The sequence below is a fragment of the Pan troglodytes genome, chromosome 1 (assembly GCF_028858775.2).
Source record: "Pan troglodytes isolate AG18354 chromosome 1, NHGRI_mPanTro3-v2.0_pri, whole genome shotgun sequence".
NCBI classification, from domain to species: domain Eukaryota; kingdom Metazoa; phylum Chordata; class Mammalia; order Primates; family Hominidae; genus Pan; species Pan troglodytes.
In genome coordinates, this window is record NC_072398.2 from 192930828 (window position 1) to 192949018 (window position 18191).

At 54.2% G+C, this 18191-nt stretch overlaps 1 protein-coding gene and 1 long non-coding RNA gene across 2 annotated transcripts in view; one reads left to right on the plus strand and one right to left on the minus strand.

Moving 5' to 3' along the window:
- The window catches only part of LOC104007392 (uncharacterized), a 73797-nt gene extending 59932 nt beyond the window's left edge, over nt 1-13865 (minus strand). The window contains exon 1 of the long non-coding RNA XR_681614.5: nt 13234-13865. This is a non-coding gene — a long non-coding RNA (uncharacterized LOC104007392). The remainder of the gene's footprint in view (nt 1-13233) is intronic.
- A 149-nt stretch (nt 13866-14014) lies between these two features.
- POU3F1 (POU class 3 homeobox 1) lies at nt 14015-17039 on the plus strand. Its single transcript, XM_009454161.5, has one exon. It carries the CDS (start codon nt 14123-14125, stop codon nt 15476-15478), a length of 1356 nt encoding a protein of 451 aa, XP_009452436.4. The 5' UTR covers nt 14015-14122; the 3' UTR covers nt 15479-17039.
- Nucleotides 17040-18191: the final 1152 nt, after the last annotated feature.

The following is an 18191-nucleotide window of genomic DNA, read 5'->3' on the forward strand; positions in this document are numbered from 1 at the left end:
GCAGAATAAACTGGTCAAGTGCTTGGGCTCTGGAATGAAACAGAGCTGGGTTCAAATCTAGACTCCTCCACTTACTTGCTGTGTGACCTTGGGCAAGTTACTACAGCTCTCTGATCCCTGCTTCTCCCCTGTAATGAGGAGACATGACATTAACTGCCTGTCTGGGCTCTTGTGAGGATTAAAGGAGATAATGGGTGTAAGTACCGCATGGTGCCAAGCACAGAGCCTCCACCAAGGTCGGGGCCTGCCCTTTCCTCCTTATCTCACCAGTTCTCCTGCCAAAGTTTACAGGCTAGGACTGATCTTCTCCACAGTTCCAGACACAGGGCTGGGCACTGCCAGCACACAGAAAATTCTTGCTGATTGGCAGATTTTCTCAATTCCTGTCCCAGGCCTTGATTGCAGAGGGCACTCCCTTTCTCAGAGCATCTAAGCAGAGGATTCCTGCCCTGGGCAGCCCCAGGGGGCAGGCACTCTGCAGAGACAGCCTCTGAGCTCTGCCTTGTTTGGAAGCCTTTCCCACCACCATGAGTCCTAGAACCTAAGCTTGTCCTGGCTCCCTGGGTCTGAGTTCCCACCCAGAAAATGTGGCCGCCACCCAGGCTCCTCCAAGACCATGGCCAACTGTGGGCCCACAGTCACTCACCCCAGTGCCTGGAGCCCTGACCTGCCCCCAGCCCCTTGGCTGGACCCTGCCACATGCTAACAGACATCCCCGACTCACACCAGCTGCCCAAATCACGCTAGAATAACAGGCTCCAGGCTGCTCACCACGCCCTCTATGGCTGCCAGCCACTACCTATGGCTGCCAGCCACTACCCATGGCTGTCACTTTCAGGCCACCCGAGAACCCCCACATGCTCACACGGAGCCTGCAGCCACATTGATGCCAGCCATGCCCTTGCAGGGCCCAGAAGCCTGGCAGAAAAATCACACAGGCACTTTGACATTAATCAAAGACACTCATAAATAAATATGTGTAAATTGTATGCAAACCAAGGTAGGAATTTACATCTTTCTCTGCTGAGTCAGCATCTCAAGGCACCAGGGAGGCTGCCTGTAGCTCAGGAGGTTTGGGACAAGAACCCTCAGCATCTAGGGGTCCATTGAACAGTCCCAAATTCATCACCTGAAGTTCTAGAACTTCCAAGTTTGAAGAATCAGCGATTTACTGACTGCCTGCCACACATCATGCATTCTCCTACATACTAGCTACTACAGGTATGAAATGAGATAGCATGTAAAGTGCTTAGAAGTGCTTACTGCTGGCACCTATAAGAACCCAATATATGTGAGCTATGATTAATATCCTCCAATTTAACCCTCACAATGACAATAATCATTAGTAAAACTACCATTAATATTATCAGCAATAATTACTATCATCGATAGGGTGCTTCCTATGCCACAAGCTCTCCATGAGTAGCAGACAGTGCTGGCGCTCCACCCCCATTCCTCCAGGCCCTACCATTTCAGTGTACACTAGCCTGACTTCAAACTGCCTGCAGCTGCATCCTTGCCTGAGGGCTTCTTCTGGTCTCCAGGAGCCTGCTCTGCCCTCCCAAGGCAGGCTCAGAGTGCTAGAGAATTAACCTTCACCCCAACCCCCAGAATGACTGACATGACAGTAGATAAATGACCTGGCTTCCTCATCTAGCAAGTGCGGTAACTCTCAGAAGTGTGTTCAACACAGGCGCCCAGTGTGCAACTTGCTCCAAGAGGCTCCCTCTGTGGGCTTCCTCCCCTCCCAGTCTCACAGGCCCTCTCCCTACCAGCATTTCCTGGAATCACTTTCCTGCATGTGTTCAAATCCTTATCTTGGGATCTGCTTCTGGGGAAACCCAAACATGCATATCTCATTGAACCCTCATGAGAACCCTAAGAGGTAGAAATTCACCCTTAGCAGGATATCAGACTCCTGACCACGTTCTACAAGGGCCTGCTAGGTCTGCATCACCTCCCTCTTGGATCTCAGCTCCAGCTGCTCTCTCCTCTGCCACTCTGCTCCAGCAACATCAGCTACCTTTTGTTCCTTGGACACACAAGGACACCTTGGCACCTCACAGTCTTCCCTGCCAGGACACTCTTTCCATGGCTCTCAGTGTGACTGGCCCTTCTCATCCCCAAGCCTCAGCTCCCATGTCACATCCTCAGGGAGGGTTTTCTCAACCAACTGCATCTGGGCCCCTCCAGCAACTCTATCATAGCATCCGAAGCAGTCTCTTCAAAACTCTTAGTACAATCTGTAGTCATCTTCTGTGAAACTGTTTATTTGTTTCCTGTCTGATTCTCTTCCCTCCTCTTCTAGAATGTACATTCTCTGAGGACAGTGGCTTTGTCTATCTTTTTCATGGCTATATCCTCAATGCTTGGGCGAAAACAGGTGATAAAAAATATTAGCTGAGGCCAGGCACGATGGCTCATGCCTGTAATCCCAGCACTTTGGGAGGCCAAGGCGGGCGGATCACCTGAGGTCAGGAATTCCAGACCAGACTGGCCAACATGGTGAAATCCCATGTCTACTAAAAATAAAAATAAAAAAATTAGCTGGACGTTGTGGTGGGTGCCTGTAATCCCAGCTACTTGGGAGGCTGAGGTAGGAGAATTGCTTGAACCCAGGAGGCGGAGGTTGCAGCGAGCCGAGATCACACCACTGCACTCCAGCCTGCGCAACAGAGCGAGACTCCGTCTCAAAAAAAAAAAAATTAGTTGAAATGTAAGGACAAACTATTTGTAGGCTGGTGTGGTGGCTCATGCCTATATTCCCAACACTTTGGGAGGCCCGGGTGGGAAAATCGCTTGAGCCCAGGAGTTCAAGACCAGCCTGGGTAACATAATGAGGCCCTATCTCTACAAAACATCTTTTTTTAAAATAGCTGGGTGTGGTAGCATGCACCTGTAGTCCCCAGCTACTCAGGAGGCTCGGGTGGGAGGATTGCTTGAGCCCAGGAGGTCAAGGCTGCAGTCAACTGTGATCACGTCACTGCACTCCAGCCTGGGCAACAGAGCGAGACCCTGTCTCAAAACACACACACAAACACACACACACACACACACACACACACAACTATTTGTATTGTATTCCTGGGTTAAAGTTAAGTATAGCTAAGACAGTTTAAGCAAATTGCCCCTGGTCACACAGCTGGTAAGAGGCAGCGCCTACACTCAGAATCAGGTCTGCCTGGCTCCAAGCCCATGATCTGAACTACTGTGGTACTCTATTTTCATTTTACAGATGGGGAAAACTGAAGCACTGGGAGGTTTGCCAGGAGCCGGAACAGGGACTTGAGCAGGTCTCCAAGCTGTAAAACCAGCGCTCCTTTCCCTATACCTCAGGCCCCACCCACGCTCCCCCCAAAGCATAGCCTGATACAAAAATCCTCCTGCGGCATTTCTGAGAGCAGCTACTCTGCCTTTACTCAATTCCTCCAGAGTCAGGGAGCTCAGTCTCTGACAAGGTGGTCCTTAGAATGGGGAACCCGAACACTGGCTCCCTAAAATGTCCATGGCTTGATCTGAACTCTGCTCCTTCAGGTCACAAAGAGTTTATCTACTCCCTGGGACCCAGGACAGCCCTGCAGACAAGAGGCAGAAGCTGCAATCTCAATGTCCATCAGTAGATTTTAAAGAAATTACAGTGCATCAACACAATGAATACTGTACAGCCATTTCAAAAGGGTAAAGTGGATAAGATGTATAAAAAAATAGACACACATCCAAAAACATTGTTAATTTAAAAAAACAAGTTAGAGGCCGGGTGCGGTGTCTCACGCCTATAATCCCAGCACTTTGGGAGGCCAAAGCAGGCGGATCACCTGAGGTCACATGTTCGAGACTAGCCTGGCCAACGTGGTAAAATCCTATCTCTACTAAAAACACAAAAATTAGCCGGTGTGGTGGGAGGCGCCTGTAATCCCAGCTACTCGGGAGGCTGAGGCAGGAGAATTGCTTGAATCCAGGAGGTGGAGGTTGAAGTGAGCCAAGATTGCGCCACTGCACTCCACCCTGGGCAGCAGAGCAACACTCTGTCTCAACAACAACAACAAAAAACAAGTTACAAAACACTATAAAACACTATATGCACTGTGGTCCCATCTTCTGCCAAAAGAATTCATATCTCTATCTATCTATATATCTGTACATAATAGATCCACAGATAACGATATAGATTACTACCTGGATAACCTTGGCAAGTTTGAGTTCAACTCTCTGAGCCTCAGTTTCTTCATTTGTAAAATGGGAATAATAGTTGCAGCTAACCCATAATGTTTTTGTGAGGATGCAATGCGTAAATTCAGGTAGAAGCATTTAGCACAGCACCTGCACATCATAAACCCTCAATAAACCTAAGCTACTATTATTAAGTACTGTGTGTCCACACAAAAAAAAGGTCTGGAAAGATATAGCCACCAGGAGTAGTTATGAGGAGTGAGGCAGAGAGGCTGATGGAGGACTTCCATTTTCTATTTTGTATACTACTTTTCTAGTGTTTACAAATGAGCTTGTATTGTTTTTATCATCAGCAAAAACAAAGATATTCCTATTTGGTGGAATAAAAGCCACAAAAGTAGAGACCATGTCCTCTGAACATTCACTTCTCAGCTATCTCTTCATGGTTCCACATGCCCCCCTATTCTGGCCTTTCTCCCCATACACATTCCTAGGGAACCATGTCCCTCTGAAGCTGGCCAGGTGCCAGGGTGTCCTGACCAGTGAGAGCACCTTGCCCTGGATACAACATTGATATTGATAAAACTTTTTGTGACTTTCCCTCTCTGGCAAGACGAGCATACCTAGGAACCCTGTAACTTCTCCATTCGTGCTGAGCCAGGCCTCTATTCTCCCACCTGCCCCCAAGGAGTTGGGTTTGGTCCCAGGTCAAGGTCCTGACATTTGCCCGACACAGTCCTCCTTATTAGACTTAGTCCCATCCCTGCAGCCCACAGAGAGGCTATTATGTCTGGATTCATTGCTGCCCCCTAACCTTCACTTCACTTCACCGATAAAGAACCTTGGGCAGGACAAGCCTCCACCAGGCTCTTGTCCAGGGCACTCTGGGTCCATTACCCAGCGCTTTTGGCTACAGTCAACCAACCAGGTATGAAAAAGACATGCCCTCTTCTCTGAAGCCCACTTCTTCTGAGACTGCAAACCAGTGTCTACAGTATCCCTCTTAGCCCTCATTTTTAAAAAAGAAGGAAATGAGATCACAGGGGCACAACCTATGGTCATTCAACAGGCATTCTTTATTGGTGAGTACTATAGACCGGGAATTGAGCTGGGTGCTGGGGGATAGAGGTGAAGCAGATCCAGTCCCGGAGCCCCAGAGCTCACAGTCCTATGGGAGAGACAGACACACAAAGAATTAATGACAATATAGGCCTGTAAAGGCTAATACACAAATGGACTGTGGAAGCAGGACAGAGGCTGTGGCTTAGTCTAGAGGGGAAAACTTCCCAGGGCTGGTGACCCTTGTGCTGGGATTTGAAGAATGTAAAGCAGAGATGGTGGACGTTCCCAGGAGAGGGAACCATGTGTGTGGAGATAAGGGGTCTCGGAGGGCCCCGTGTGTTTGCAGGAACAGAGCTCAGTGTTGCTGGATTCAGAGGGTCAGCAGAGACAGGATTACCAGGGACTTTGGGCCTGATGATGTACATAACAGGGAGCAATAGAAGTGTTCTCAGGAAAATTAGCCAGGCGTGGTGGTGGGTGCCTGTAGTCCCAGCTACCCGGGAGGCTGAGGCAGGAGAATAGCTTGAACCCGGGAGGCGGAGGTTGCAGTGAGCCAAGATTGCACCACTGCACTCCAGCCTGGGCAACAGCGTGAGACTCTGTCTCAAAAAATAAATAAATAAATAAATAAATAAATAGAAGGGTTCTCAGGAGCCAAGTGCAAAGTGACATGTCCAAATTGTGTCTTAGTGGGAACACTGTGACCTGACTCAAGTACCTAGATGAGGGATTGGAGAAAGGGAGAATCATCCTAGACCGGTCACTGGATTTTATAACCTATCGATCCCCTCATGCATTCTTTTGACTTTGGTTTCCCAGAGCCACTGGGGTTGTAGGCTTTGTCCAGTGCTCGAGGTACCCAGAGCAACCAGGCCAATGGACCTACAATTGAAGGTAAACTGAGGCGTTCCACCTAAGATCCCGTTCCTCGGTAGAAAGGAGAACAGGGACATGAGCCCTGCACACACTCTGTGTTCAGCCACAAACCAAAGTTGAGGCTCAGGGGTGATTTTATCTGCAATGACAAGTCCATCCCCAGGCTCAGACAGGTATTGTTCCAGGCCCAGCAGACGTCCCCAAGTTAAACACACAGCCAGGGCTCAAACAGACATTGCCCCCAGGCCAGGAAGATGATGTACCAGGCCCAGACAGATGTTGTGCCAGGTTCAAACACATGTCCTGAGCTCAGACAGAAGCTGTCCCGGGGCCAGATAATGTGCTGGGCTCAGCCAGGTGTCCCAGCCTCAAACAGATGTTGTCCCTAGCCTAGGCAGATGCTACCCTAAGCTCAGACAGATGTCTGCCACGAGAGATATATAAAGATGCTGAGAGGTCCCTGGGAAAATATAATTCCTAAATCCTCCTTCACCACTTCCACCCTCCACCTGCTACCCCTCAAGAAAGCTGAGAAAGGTCAGCAATGAACCCAGACAACTCTCCCCAGACCTTCCCACCTTGCAAAAGCCAAGTAGTTGTATCATTCCATTCTTCCCCCTGACTACAAGCTAGACTACTACATTGGAGGCGTGGGGAGACATACAGTGGGATGATGAACGAGGCACATGTACAGGAGTACAGGGCACCTGTGCCATCTGGGGAGTAGCAAACGGTGATGCCCAGGCTAGCCAAGCTGACCCTATATTGGGAGAGGGAGGTGGGGGTGGTTAGAGGAAAATGTGGGTTGATGTAAGGACGAGGCCCATTAAATCCCACCTCAAACCTCAAACTCTGTGACTAGAGGGGAAGGGAAAGTCCTGTGACCTCATCCCCGTACACACATGCTCTGCTCAACACCCAGGGAATATGATTACTGGGTCATGTGAAGGTAATTACTACTCCAAAGCTGGGCTGCATTAAGCTAGGGAGAAGGAGAGGAATAAGGAGGCTGATCCAGTGTGAACAGAGAATGGAGAGATGGTCCCATTTATCAGCTTGATCCTGGCTGGAAGAATAAGCTTCCTTCCCCAAGATCCCCCACAGGAGCATCCAGGAACTGATAGCTTCCTGATAGGAGCCGCCACATCACTCTTATCCCTATTGGAAGCTAGAATTATGTGTACTGTGGCTATGCAGAGGTCAGGTTTCAGGAACTGCGGGTTTTGGAGGTTCCTGAGCCATGGGGTGGAGGCAGCCACTATACCTGAGACTGGGGAGTAAGAGGTGTTAACAGTGACAGCCTGACCTCCCTATCTGCCCTAAGAGGTCTCCCACTTGGGCTCAGACTGAGTCTCTTCAAGAGGAGAGCTCCCCAAGCCACCAGGCAGCTAGCTCATGAATATGCAAATCAACCTTGAGCCACACACCCCCAGCAGGTGCTGGTTGGGACTGCCCTCCTGTTCTACCTTCCTCCCCTAGGGAGCTACCCTGAGGCTGAGGAGGGTGAGATGTGGTCTCGCACCAGAGGGGAAGTACTCACACACACAATAAAACAGTATCCCAAAACACTCTCAAATGGAAGTACTGTCTGACACAATTACAAACCAAGTGTCTGACACTAATACAAACCAAGCAAAAGCACCCTAACACAAGCACATAAATGGGCATCTCTAAAGTAGAAACATATGAATTCATGCAAGCATGCTAACATAAAGTCACCATATATACAAGCACACCAAGCCACCTACACACTATTATAAACATCATAACACATATAATCACAAGGGAACTGCCCTCCCTTCCTCCCACCCCACCCAAACTGCCTACTCCCACCCTTCAATTGGACTACAAAGTCAACCCAAGGCCCAGAAAGGCATCTCACTTTTCTAATGATGGTGACAAGGACTTAAATTATCATCCCCTGCTCCCATCCTATCCTGTGATGGTGAATTTTGCAGCCATCCGGGTAAAAAGTATGTTTTGAAAGAAAGAAAGAAAGAAAGAAAGAAAGAAAGAAAGAAAGAAAGAAAGAAAGAAAGAAAGAAAGTAAAGCCTAGCCCCAGCCTTTCAGAGTGATTAATCCCCACTAATGATTTACCGATTTGCAGAGAGCGTGTTCTGCATAACCGGATTGTGGGCATTAACACCAGCTCAAAGGCTGACATTCTGCTAAAAATGAAAGTAAATTTCAAGAGCAATTGACCACCCCTAATTTGAATATTCTACTGACACTCTGGGAGGACCCCTACCCACACCCACAGCCTAGGGGCTGAGGCAGGAAAACAAAAATACAAGGAAAGATTCTTCCCAAAGAGCTATTTCACCTTCTGTCCCTCCTTCCCTTCACCAAGACCTGAGATTAAATAAGTTAGATCGCTCCTTTCTCTTCTGCCAAAGGCAGTAACGGCCCTGCTACTACTCCTCTCTTCCGCCTTGGGCTCTAAAGATCACAGGAAGGACAGAAGAACTGGACACCTGAAGGGGCTGAGCTTAGAGGGAGAGACGTAGGGGCTTTGAGGGCTCAGAAGGGTGAGCTCATCCTATGTGGGGAGAGCTTTAGGATGGTGGCAAGCACTACAAATCTGTCTAGATGGCACCCACCCTCGCCAAGGCAGTGGATCAATAAGATGACCCTGGCACCCTCCTAAGACTGGGAATTTATGACAGCTAGGACCCTGCCAGACTCTTCCAGTCAAAACCACATTGCAGCTCAGAATGCGCGGGCAGCAAGCCCCAGTGGGCGTGGTCCCTCCTGACACTCTTTAGCAAGAACTGGTTAGGGGAGCAGGCAGGTTCCACGCCTGCTCACACAGCCTCTTACTCACCCCAGATGGCCGGCCAGGGAGGGAAATCAAGCCACACTTTCCCTTTCCAAGTTTTCTTCAAGCAGTGATCTCACCCCCATCTTCTCAAGCAGCCAGCAGAGACCATATTGCCCAACTTTCAGATGAGGATACAGAGGGTTAGGAGGCTGACACTGGCCCAAAATGAGGCCTGAGTCAGGGCCAAGATGGAACCCAGGACCCTTTACTGCCAAGCCAGGCCACTCTGAAAAGGCAAGATCCAGGGCATAAGGAGACTGCCAGGAGGGAAAGGAAGTGGCCCGCGAGTGCTGCCCCGGTCCAGCCAGCCTCAAAGACTCAAAGTCCCTGCATGCAGGAGGCATCCTAAGATACACAGCCTGTCCGGCAGCACTTCCCATGGGCCCCATCTCTCCTCTTCATCTCTTAGCATTCCTGACTTGTGAGGAATCCAGGTGGAGCATCCTGGAGCCTGTCTTCCCCCAGCACTGAAAAGGCCTGAGGTCTGAAACTGCATCTGCTCTCAACCCATCCTGGACTCCTAACCAACTGACCAACTCACAGAAGAGAGCTCGGGGGCTCAGAGACCAAAGGGGGAAAGCAGCCAGACCCAGCTGCCTCCAGGAGACGCTGAGCAAGGCTCTTCCTCTTTCTCCTTCCCAAAGCTGTGCTCGGCGTGCCATTGTTAGGCCCCCTGACACCTCGGATGTGTGTCTGGAATACTGCCCTGTGTATGTGGCCGCCAGGGTGCTGATGACGACTGACTCGTGAGTATAGTTGTATTCTAGGGCCCACGTCTGTAACCCGGGGCTTTGCAGAAAGAGTATAAGGAGCTGGAGCTTGTGTAGCCTATCCATCCCTGCAGAGCCTCCCTCCTACTCCCAGCCCCCCATAGCCCCCGGCTCAGAGACCCCCCACAGCGAGGGCCCCATCTGCTGGAGGCTCGGTGACCTGTGTCAAATGAGCAGGCGCTCGGTCACACTCCAGAGCCTGGAGGAGGCTGCTGTGCTCTGGGAAAGCCCAAGCCGCTCCTGCCTGGGGGCGGGCTGGGCAGAGGCCCCGCTGGGGAGGGAGGCCCGGGAGACTCTGAAACTGGCGGCGGCCTGGCTGGGAGCTGCACTCCACAGAAAAGGAGAGTGAGAAAAAATATGAAAAGAAAAGCCTTGGGCCTAGCGCTGCAACCAAACCATGTGGACCAAACTCTGGGTTGGACACAGCCCTTTCCTCTGCTTTCTGATCCCCTGAGCGGATCTGTTATTTCTTACAGGGTGTGGGTAGATATGTCTGTGTGTCTCTGTGATGTGTGGGGTGAGCCTCTTTGTGCATCTGGGTGAGAGGGTGTGCATGGCTGGCTCCACGTGCTCTTGCGTGTGAGTATGATGGTATGCCTATGTGTGACTCGGCACACCAGCTGAGAGTCTCCATGTTTGTGGCCCCAAGAGCCTGTAGGTTTCATGTATCTCTGTGTCAGCAAAGCAGTGCCTACTTCAGCCTATTTCAGCCTATGTGTGGGTTCTGTGTATCTCCCCATTTAGACACATGCCTGTATTTACCACTGGGTGCTGCTTTGTGTGACTATCAATATTCAGCCTAATGGTGCAAGTTTGTGTGTTCCTATTGTGAATCCGTACATTCAGTCCTGTGCTAAATTGCATGGTTGTATCTGTGTGTGTGTGCGTGTGCACACCTGTTCTCATGCCCACACCACTCTGTGTCTGCATGGGTCACGTGGATGTCTGACCTCTGTGTGTACACCCTGCCTACGTGTTGTGGGTCTGAGGATGAGTTCTCCCCAGGGCCTAAGAAGGTGGTGCTGCAGGACAAAGGGGTTGCTCAGCTGCAGATGTTTCTACCAGTGGCCATGTCTCAGCCCTAGTGTCCCACACAGAATCTTAAGAGTGATGTCAAGACTTCCTGGGGGAAACTTAACTCAAACACAAGAAAATTCTGACTCAAGACCAAACCCATATCCCTGTAGAAGGTCTAAAATTTCCAAAGCAGAGAAAAGAATTATATCTTTCCTACTTCAAACTGCTTTCCAGCCCAGGCCAGCATCTAACATTTAAAGGGCACCTAAATTGCATGCCTTATTTCATCTGTGGAGCCTCAGAGCAATCCTGAAAAGCAGGCATTATTGTTCTCACTGTAAGATGCACAAACTTAGGCTCCAAGAGGCAATGTGGCTCACACAAAGTCACAGGGCTGCTAAAGGACGTGGTGGGATTGGGACTTTGATTTGCTGGGTGACAAGCTGATAACCTATAAGCCTCACTACTGCTCTACTGCTGATGCCCCTCAATTCAGCACAGACCTGGGAAGATGGTTTCAGGAGCCCCAGCAGGCCCTGGCCTGCCCTTGAGACCTACCAGAAACAGGGCCAAGGGCTCTCTTTGCTGTGCCAGCCAAAGCTGCTGCCTCCATAGACCCCCATCCCACGGTAATGAGGGGAATGATGAGTGAAAACTCACAGGTCCTGTGCCCTTGGACAAATTTTGGGTCCCTCATCTAGGCAATGAAGATAATAATCTCAGTGGTCTCTCACAGGGCTGAGAGGTACAGGTAAAAGTACTTGCTAAAACACTGTGCCTGTATGTATACCTATGTAACAAACCTGCACATTCTGTTCATGTATCCCAGAACTTAAAGTATAATTTAAAAAAAAAAAAAAAAATCCGTGCCTGTTGGTCATTGTTCTTCCAGCCTCAGTGGCAATTCCAAAGGCTGGAAATCAAAACACCTGCCCGCTGTCCGGACTTCCTTCAACAGGAACTGAGACAGATTCACAGAATCACAGACCATGAGAGTAAGAAGTGCCAGAGAGGTCAACTGGTCCAAACCTCTGCAATCCCACGCTACAGGTGGAGAAACTGAGATTTACTTAGAGAGGGGGAATGCCTTGCCTGTCACTGAACAGCAACAATGGAAACGACCAAAGTAAACACCTATCTGAGAGCTTTACACCCCCGTTGTCTCACATAACTATCTGACCTACCTTAGTGAGACAGGTAGGCTGCCTATAGTACTGTTATTCCCAACATACAGGAAGGAAAACCAAGAGCTAGGAAGGCTAGACCAGAGTTACTCTTGCCCAGGGAGATGATGGCAGCTCCAGGTTGAAAGCCCAAGCTTCAATATCACACAGGCCTGGTTAGGGCTGGCACGAGCATGGACTTCACTGCGGAATTCCCAGTCTTCCTCCTACCTCCCAGGCCTGGGAAAGGTGAAAGACCTGGGCTGCCTCAAGGTGACCATTCCCTGGGCCAGAGTCCAGGAAAGCCCAGTATCTCTAGCTCGGTTCAGACACAGAGCTCCATCGCAGCTCTTACAGCTAGGATGGGACCACGGAGCCTGCTCAGGACAGTGGCCAATGGCAGGATAAGGGCCCTGCTCTGTCCCACTCCTTCCCTGGCTGGTCCTAGGGCATTCAGGGCCCACATGATCAAAGTCTGTGCCCAGGGTGACCCCTGTCACTGTCAACTCTGTCCCAGCCGCCCTGGATCGTCCCAATGGCAGCTGCCACCTGAGCCCCCAGCAACTTTTTTCAATCTAAGGCTTTATTCCACAGACCTGATTTGCCCAGTGGGGCCCTAGCTGGGCCCCCAGCTCAGTTCTGTGATCTGGGACCCCAGGGCCCTGTAAGCTATAAATCCACTTGAGGCTAGATCCAGGAGAGAAAAGAGGGAGGACTGGCAGCTGAAGACTCCCTGGGACCCAAGCCTCGGTGTGGGGAAGAGGAGAAAACACAGCTCGGTACCCTCAGCCTGGGGCCCAAGGTCGGGTAAGAAGGCACAAAGGAACTGCAGTGAGGTCCGACTCCACTCAAGATCCTTCAGGGAGTCCTCAAGGGCTGGGGCGTGAGGAGGTAGCTAAATTCCACTGCCCACCTTTCCAACAAGGCCTCCTCAATCTCAATTCCCTTTTCAGCAGCTCCAGGCAAGTCCGGGCAAACTCTAGCCCAGGGCTCTTCGCGAGGCTGGACAGCTCCCGGCCTGCACGCCGGATTTCTGGAGAGCCCGAGCCCCTTCCCTGAGCCCATCCTTCTCCTCTCCCGGGGCGTGATCCCACCACGACCACAGCCGATGAGCCGTTCAAGCTGGGAGAAGGAGCGAGAAGGCTGCAGCGGCGCAGGTCAGATACCCCTGGGCCCAACGTCCACCCCCCACTAGCGCCCTTGCCAGCAGCGTTTTCCCCGGAGCCAGAGTCTCCACCTCGAGATCTTCTCCTTCTGGAACCCCGGAGCGCGGCCGGGTACCAGGGGCTCGCGTAGGACTGTAGAACCGCTGCCGCCCGCCGTCCCAGCCCCAGCTGCCCGCGCGGTACTCACCTGGGCCTCAGTGCCCGGGAGAAGGTGTGCCCGCGCGAGGCGTGAAGCCAGAGTCCATCCGACTCCGCCCGCACCGGACGCGCTCTCAGGGCAGAGGAGGTCGGCGGAGTTGTGACGCTGGGACTAGAGGAAGGAGAAGGAAAGCCGAGACGGGCCGGGCAGACGCGCCGAGGAGCGCCCAGTGCACGCTGGCAGCCGCGGGAGGCGAGGCGGGCGCGGTGAGCAGTCGCGCCGGAACCGAGCCGCGAATCCGCGCCGCCTCGCGCTCGCAGCCGCCAGGACCCGCGGGAATCCTGGTCCGCCGGCAGCGGTACTGAGGAGGGAGGGGCGCGGGGCTGAGCCGCTTCTCGGAGCCCGAGCGCTTCTCGGAGCCCGAGCGCCTCCCGGAGCCCGCAATCCCTGCTGCCCGGGCGGGATGCGGGCGGGAATTCAGCTCGCGTGGAATGTGGGACCGGCCGGGCTCAGAGTCTCCAGCGCTGGGGGAAAGCGGGGCCCACACAGCCAGGACGAGAGGGGGTGCGGTCCCAGGGCCACCCCCGCGCCACTCCCCACGTGGCGGCCGCGCCCCCGGGGCGTGAGTGTGTACGCGGACGGTAGGGGGGCCGTGAATGAAGCCCCGGCGGCCAATCAGCACGGCCGGCGCGCGGGACCCCGGGAGCGACGCCCAATGGAGAGCTCTGGGCGGCCGGGCAGGGTGGCGGGCGGGCGCGGGGGGCGGGGGCCGGGCCGGGGAGGCGGGAGGCGGCTCCGCGGGCAGCCAATGGGCGGCGGGCGGGGTGGGGCTCCGGAGCGCCGAGCGGGTCGGGGCTTTAAGCCGGCGGAGCGAGGCGGCGGGGCCCGCAGACGGAGCGGAGCGGCGGCGGCGGCGCGGCGCAGGGCGCGGGGCGGCATGGCCACCACCGCGCAGTACCTGCCGCGGGGCCCCGGTGGCGGAGCCGGGGGCACCGGGCCGCTTATGCACCCGGACGCCGCGGCGGCGGCGGCGGCGGCGGCGGCCGCGGAGCGATTGCATGCAGGGGCCGCGTACCGCGAAGTGCAGAAGCTGATGCACCACGAGTGGCTGGGCGCGGGCGCGGGCCACCCCGTGGGCCTAGCGCACCCCCAGTGGCTACCCACGGGAGGAGGCGGCGGCGGCGATTGGGCCGGTGGCCCGCACCTAGAACACGGCAAGGCAGGCGGCGGCGGCACCGGCCGAGCCGACGACGGCGGCGGCGGCGGAGGTTTCCACGCGCGCCTGGTGCACCAGGGGGCGGCCCACGCGGGCGCGGCATGGGCGCAGGGCAGCACAGCGCACCACTTGGGCCCGGCCATGTCGCCCTCGCCCGGGGCCAGCGGGGGCCACCAGCCCCAGCCGCTCGGGCTGTACGCGCAGGCGGCCTACCCGGGGGGCGGCGGCGGCGGCCTGGCCGGGATGCTGGCGGCGGGCGGTGGCGGCGCGGGGCCGGGCCTGCACCACGCGCTGCACGAGGACGGCCACGAGGCGCAGCTGGAGCCGTCGCCGCCGCCGCATCTGGGCGCCCACGGACACGCACACGGACATGCACACGCGGGCGGCCTGCACGCGGCGGCGGCGCACCTCCACCCGGGCGCGGGCGGCGGCGGCTCATCGGTGGGCGAGCACTCGGACGAGGATGCGCCCAGCTCGGACGACCTGGAGCAGTTCGCCAAGCAGTTCAAGCAGCGGCGCATCAAGCTGGGCTTCACGCAGGCCGACGTGGGGCTGGCGCTGGGCACGCTCTACGGTAACGTGTTCTCGCAGACCACCATCTGCCGCTTCGAGGCCCTGCAGCTGAGCTTCAAGAACATGTGCAAGCTCAAGCCGCTGCTCAACAAGTGGCTGGAGGAGACCGACTCGTCCAGCGGCAGCCCCACCAACCTGGACAAGATCGCGGCGCAGGGCCGCAAGCGCAAGAAGCGCACGTCCATCGAGGTGGGGGTCAAAGGCGCGCTCGAGAGCCACTTTCTCAAGTGCCCCAAGCCCTCGGCGCACGAGATCACCGGCTTGGCAGACAGCCTGCAGCTGGAGAAGGAGGTGGTGCGCGTCTGGTTCTGCAACCGGCGGCAGAAGGAGAAGCGCATGACCCCTGCGGCCGGCGCGGGCCACCCGCCCATGGACGATGTATACGCGCCTGGGGAGCTAGGGCCTGGCGGGGGCGGCGCATCGCCACCCTCCGCGCCCCCACCGCCCCCGCCGGCGGCGCTGCACCACCACCACCACCACACACTGCCCGGCTCCGTGCAGTGACCCCGCGGGCCGGGCCCCCGCCGGCGCGCTGCAGGGCGCGGGCGCGCAGCCCGCCCGCGCGGCCTGGACTCTTTTTGTTCGGTTGCTTTGGATTTTACAAAAAAAAAAAAAAAAAAAAGCCCAGAAACTTTCGAACAAAACCAAACACCCGGACGACCCTCTCCGGTGAGCGGCGAAGACAGCCCGGTAGGCTGCGTCGCCCGAGCCCCGAGAGAGGAGCGAAGATCCGGAACTCGCCAACTCACCCCGGGCATCCTGCCCGCCGCCTGCTCTCTGCCCCCATCCCCTCGACGACCCCCGCCCCTGCCCCCCCGGGCTGTTCGGGGCCGGATCCCGGCAGCGGCCTCCCCAAAGCGACAGGTAACGCGGTGCGGGGTTAGGGATTCCCCGGGAGAGAGGACGAAGCGAGGAGAGTTCTCCATCCCCTCTCCCCGCGTGGACTCCTGAGCCTGCGGGTCCAGGGTGGGGGGCTGTCACTTTATTCGCTACACGCCTCTTCTCTCCTATAAGGATGCGCCCCACCCCCTTTTCCCCTTTCTCCGGGCTTGGTTTTTTACGGTTTTTATTTATTCGTGGAGCCTCTCGGCTCCTGGGGTCCTTCTAACTCCGCCCGCGCCCTTAATTTAAATCGCTGTATACTGTATTTATCGGGGCCCCGGAGGGGAGGTCGCGAGAGCCGCGTCTGTGTATAAAAGCAGGAAATAGCCAAAGCTTTAATCTAGCCTAATTTATTTTTCCCCTTATATTTCCCTACCCTACCCTCCCCCCCAAGAAAAGCAAAAAAAAAAAAAAAAACTAACAAAAAAAATTCTAGTGTTCATTTTTCGTTTCGTTTCATCCGAGCCCCGGCTTGGTTCCCGGCCACGCCGGAGGGGTCTGCGCTCCCACACACCCAGACGGGAAGGGGCTTCTGCCCTGCTGCAGACCGACCGCCGCACAGCGCGGCCCCTGCTCCCCGCGGGGCCCTGCCCTCCTGGCCACACCAAACGAAACTTGGAAAAGTTAGAGAGATTGTTTTTTAACCAGCTGTAGAAATAAGCCGTTCCCTGAGAACCCTCCGCCTGATTCCCTGCAGCTTCCCTCTGCTCCCTTTCCAGCCCGCCGGGATGCGGGATGCCAGGGGAGGCCGGGAGAGAAATTCCCCAAGTTTGGGGTGAGGTGGGAACCATGTAAATATGTGAGATATGTACACACTGGCGGGGAGAAGAAACATTTTGTGCTTGGTTTTTATTTTTGTTTTTCCGGGTTACCCTTCCTTCCTACCCTAAAGGATTTTGTACACTGACTAATCCGAAAAAGATATTTTAATATGATTTCCGAATTTCTGACCCATCTCTATTTATTTTCTGGATGTGTTTGGAGCTTCCCCCTTCTCCGTTTCTTCTGTTTGTTAAGGTTTGAATTTAAATTTTGTTATTTTATTTTTATTATTTTTTGAAACAATGTTTCGGTGCATTCTCTTTGTATCTTTATTGCAAAAAAAAAATAATGTAGACTGGGAAGTTCCCTTTATATTTATGTTATAGTAAATATTTTATTACTCACATAAACATGTACCCCAGGGCTGTGTCCTGTCCTTTTTACTGCTAGGGCTGGGTGGGTTTTGGGGTGAAGCGATGGGATCCCCTGCTTCACCTCCCTGAAGTTCTGATCTCACCAGGAGAGATCTTGGAGGAAGATGACCCTGCAGACCTTCCAGGTGGATATCAGGACATGGGCAACAGTTGGGCCCCTGCCTCAGATGCATCAGTTTAGGGAAGATGAAGCTGCCTTGTGTCCCCCTGTCGTAGACAGACTCTCCTAGACCAAACCAGGGCCCGGGACAGTGAGCCAAAGACACCACATGGAATTCGGATCAGCCATTGTTCATGCACAACTCGACTGCTCTTCTCCACCAAGAAAGAAGCCCGCCTCGGCCTGGGTCACCAGCCTAGAATCTATAATCCCCCACCTGACACCTCAACCCCCAACTTTCATTTCACCTTGCACTCTATATGAGAGGTCTGAGCCAACTTTACCATTCCCAGTCCTAGGGCACCTGGAAGCCTGGTCAGGCCCCACCATCCTACTCCAGCAGGCTCTCCACCCAAACTCAAATGGTGCCCAAGCCCCCCTGGATGCACTGGGAGTTCTAACAGCTTAGACAGACGTGGCTTTCATGGTCCTATGTGAGCTGGGTCAGCCTAGGGAGGGAGCCCTGCCAATTTGCTTGGGCAAAGCCGGTCTTATGTCTCTGCAAACAAACCACTGCCCCAGCTTCTGTTGGGGAGAAGTGGAGGCACGGGCAACTGTGCCATCAGAAAGACCTGATATCTTCTTTCCAAGGTTGGGTACCCAAGACCCTCATCACCACCACCACTGCAGGGAGTGATAGGAAGGAGAGCACAGACCTTCTCAGATGCTGTCTTCTGGAGTGAGTCAGGGTATCTGGGGGCAGATCTGGTTCCCGACACAGAGCTCCAGACTACCTGGGTTCCAGTCAAGACCTTATTTTCTCCTTTAAAACAACCCTTCTTAAAAATACTGATAAAAGAGCTCTTCCTGCTTCCTCCGTAGACGCAGTTCTTTTCCCCTCTCAGGAGAAGCCACATGCGGTTTCTCTCGCTCTTTGTGAAGCCAAAGCTTGAAGGCACAATCTCTTAGCTGGGGAGAAAGCTGACCCTAGTGAGGGGGCGTGTGGGGCCCCTCCTGCCAGGGAAGCGGCCCAAGTCCA

What these genes read in the sequence shown, in the direction of transcription:
- POU3F1 (XM_009454161.5), top strand. Translation starts at nt 14,123, where the DNA reads ATGGCCACCACCGCGCAGTACCTGCCGCGGGGCCCCGGTGGCGGAGCC.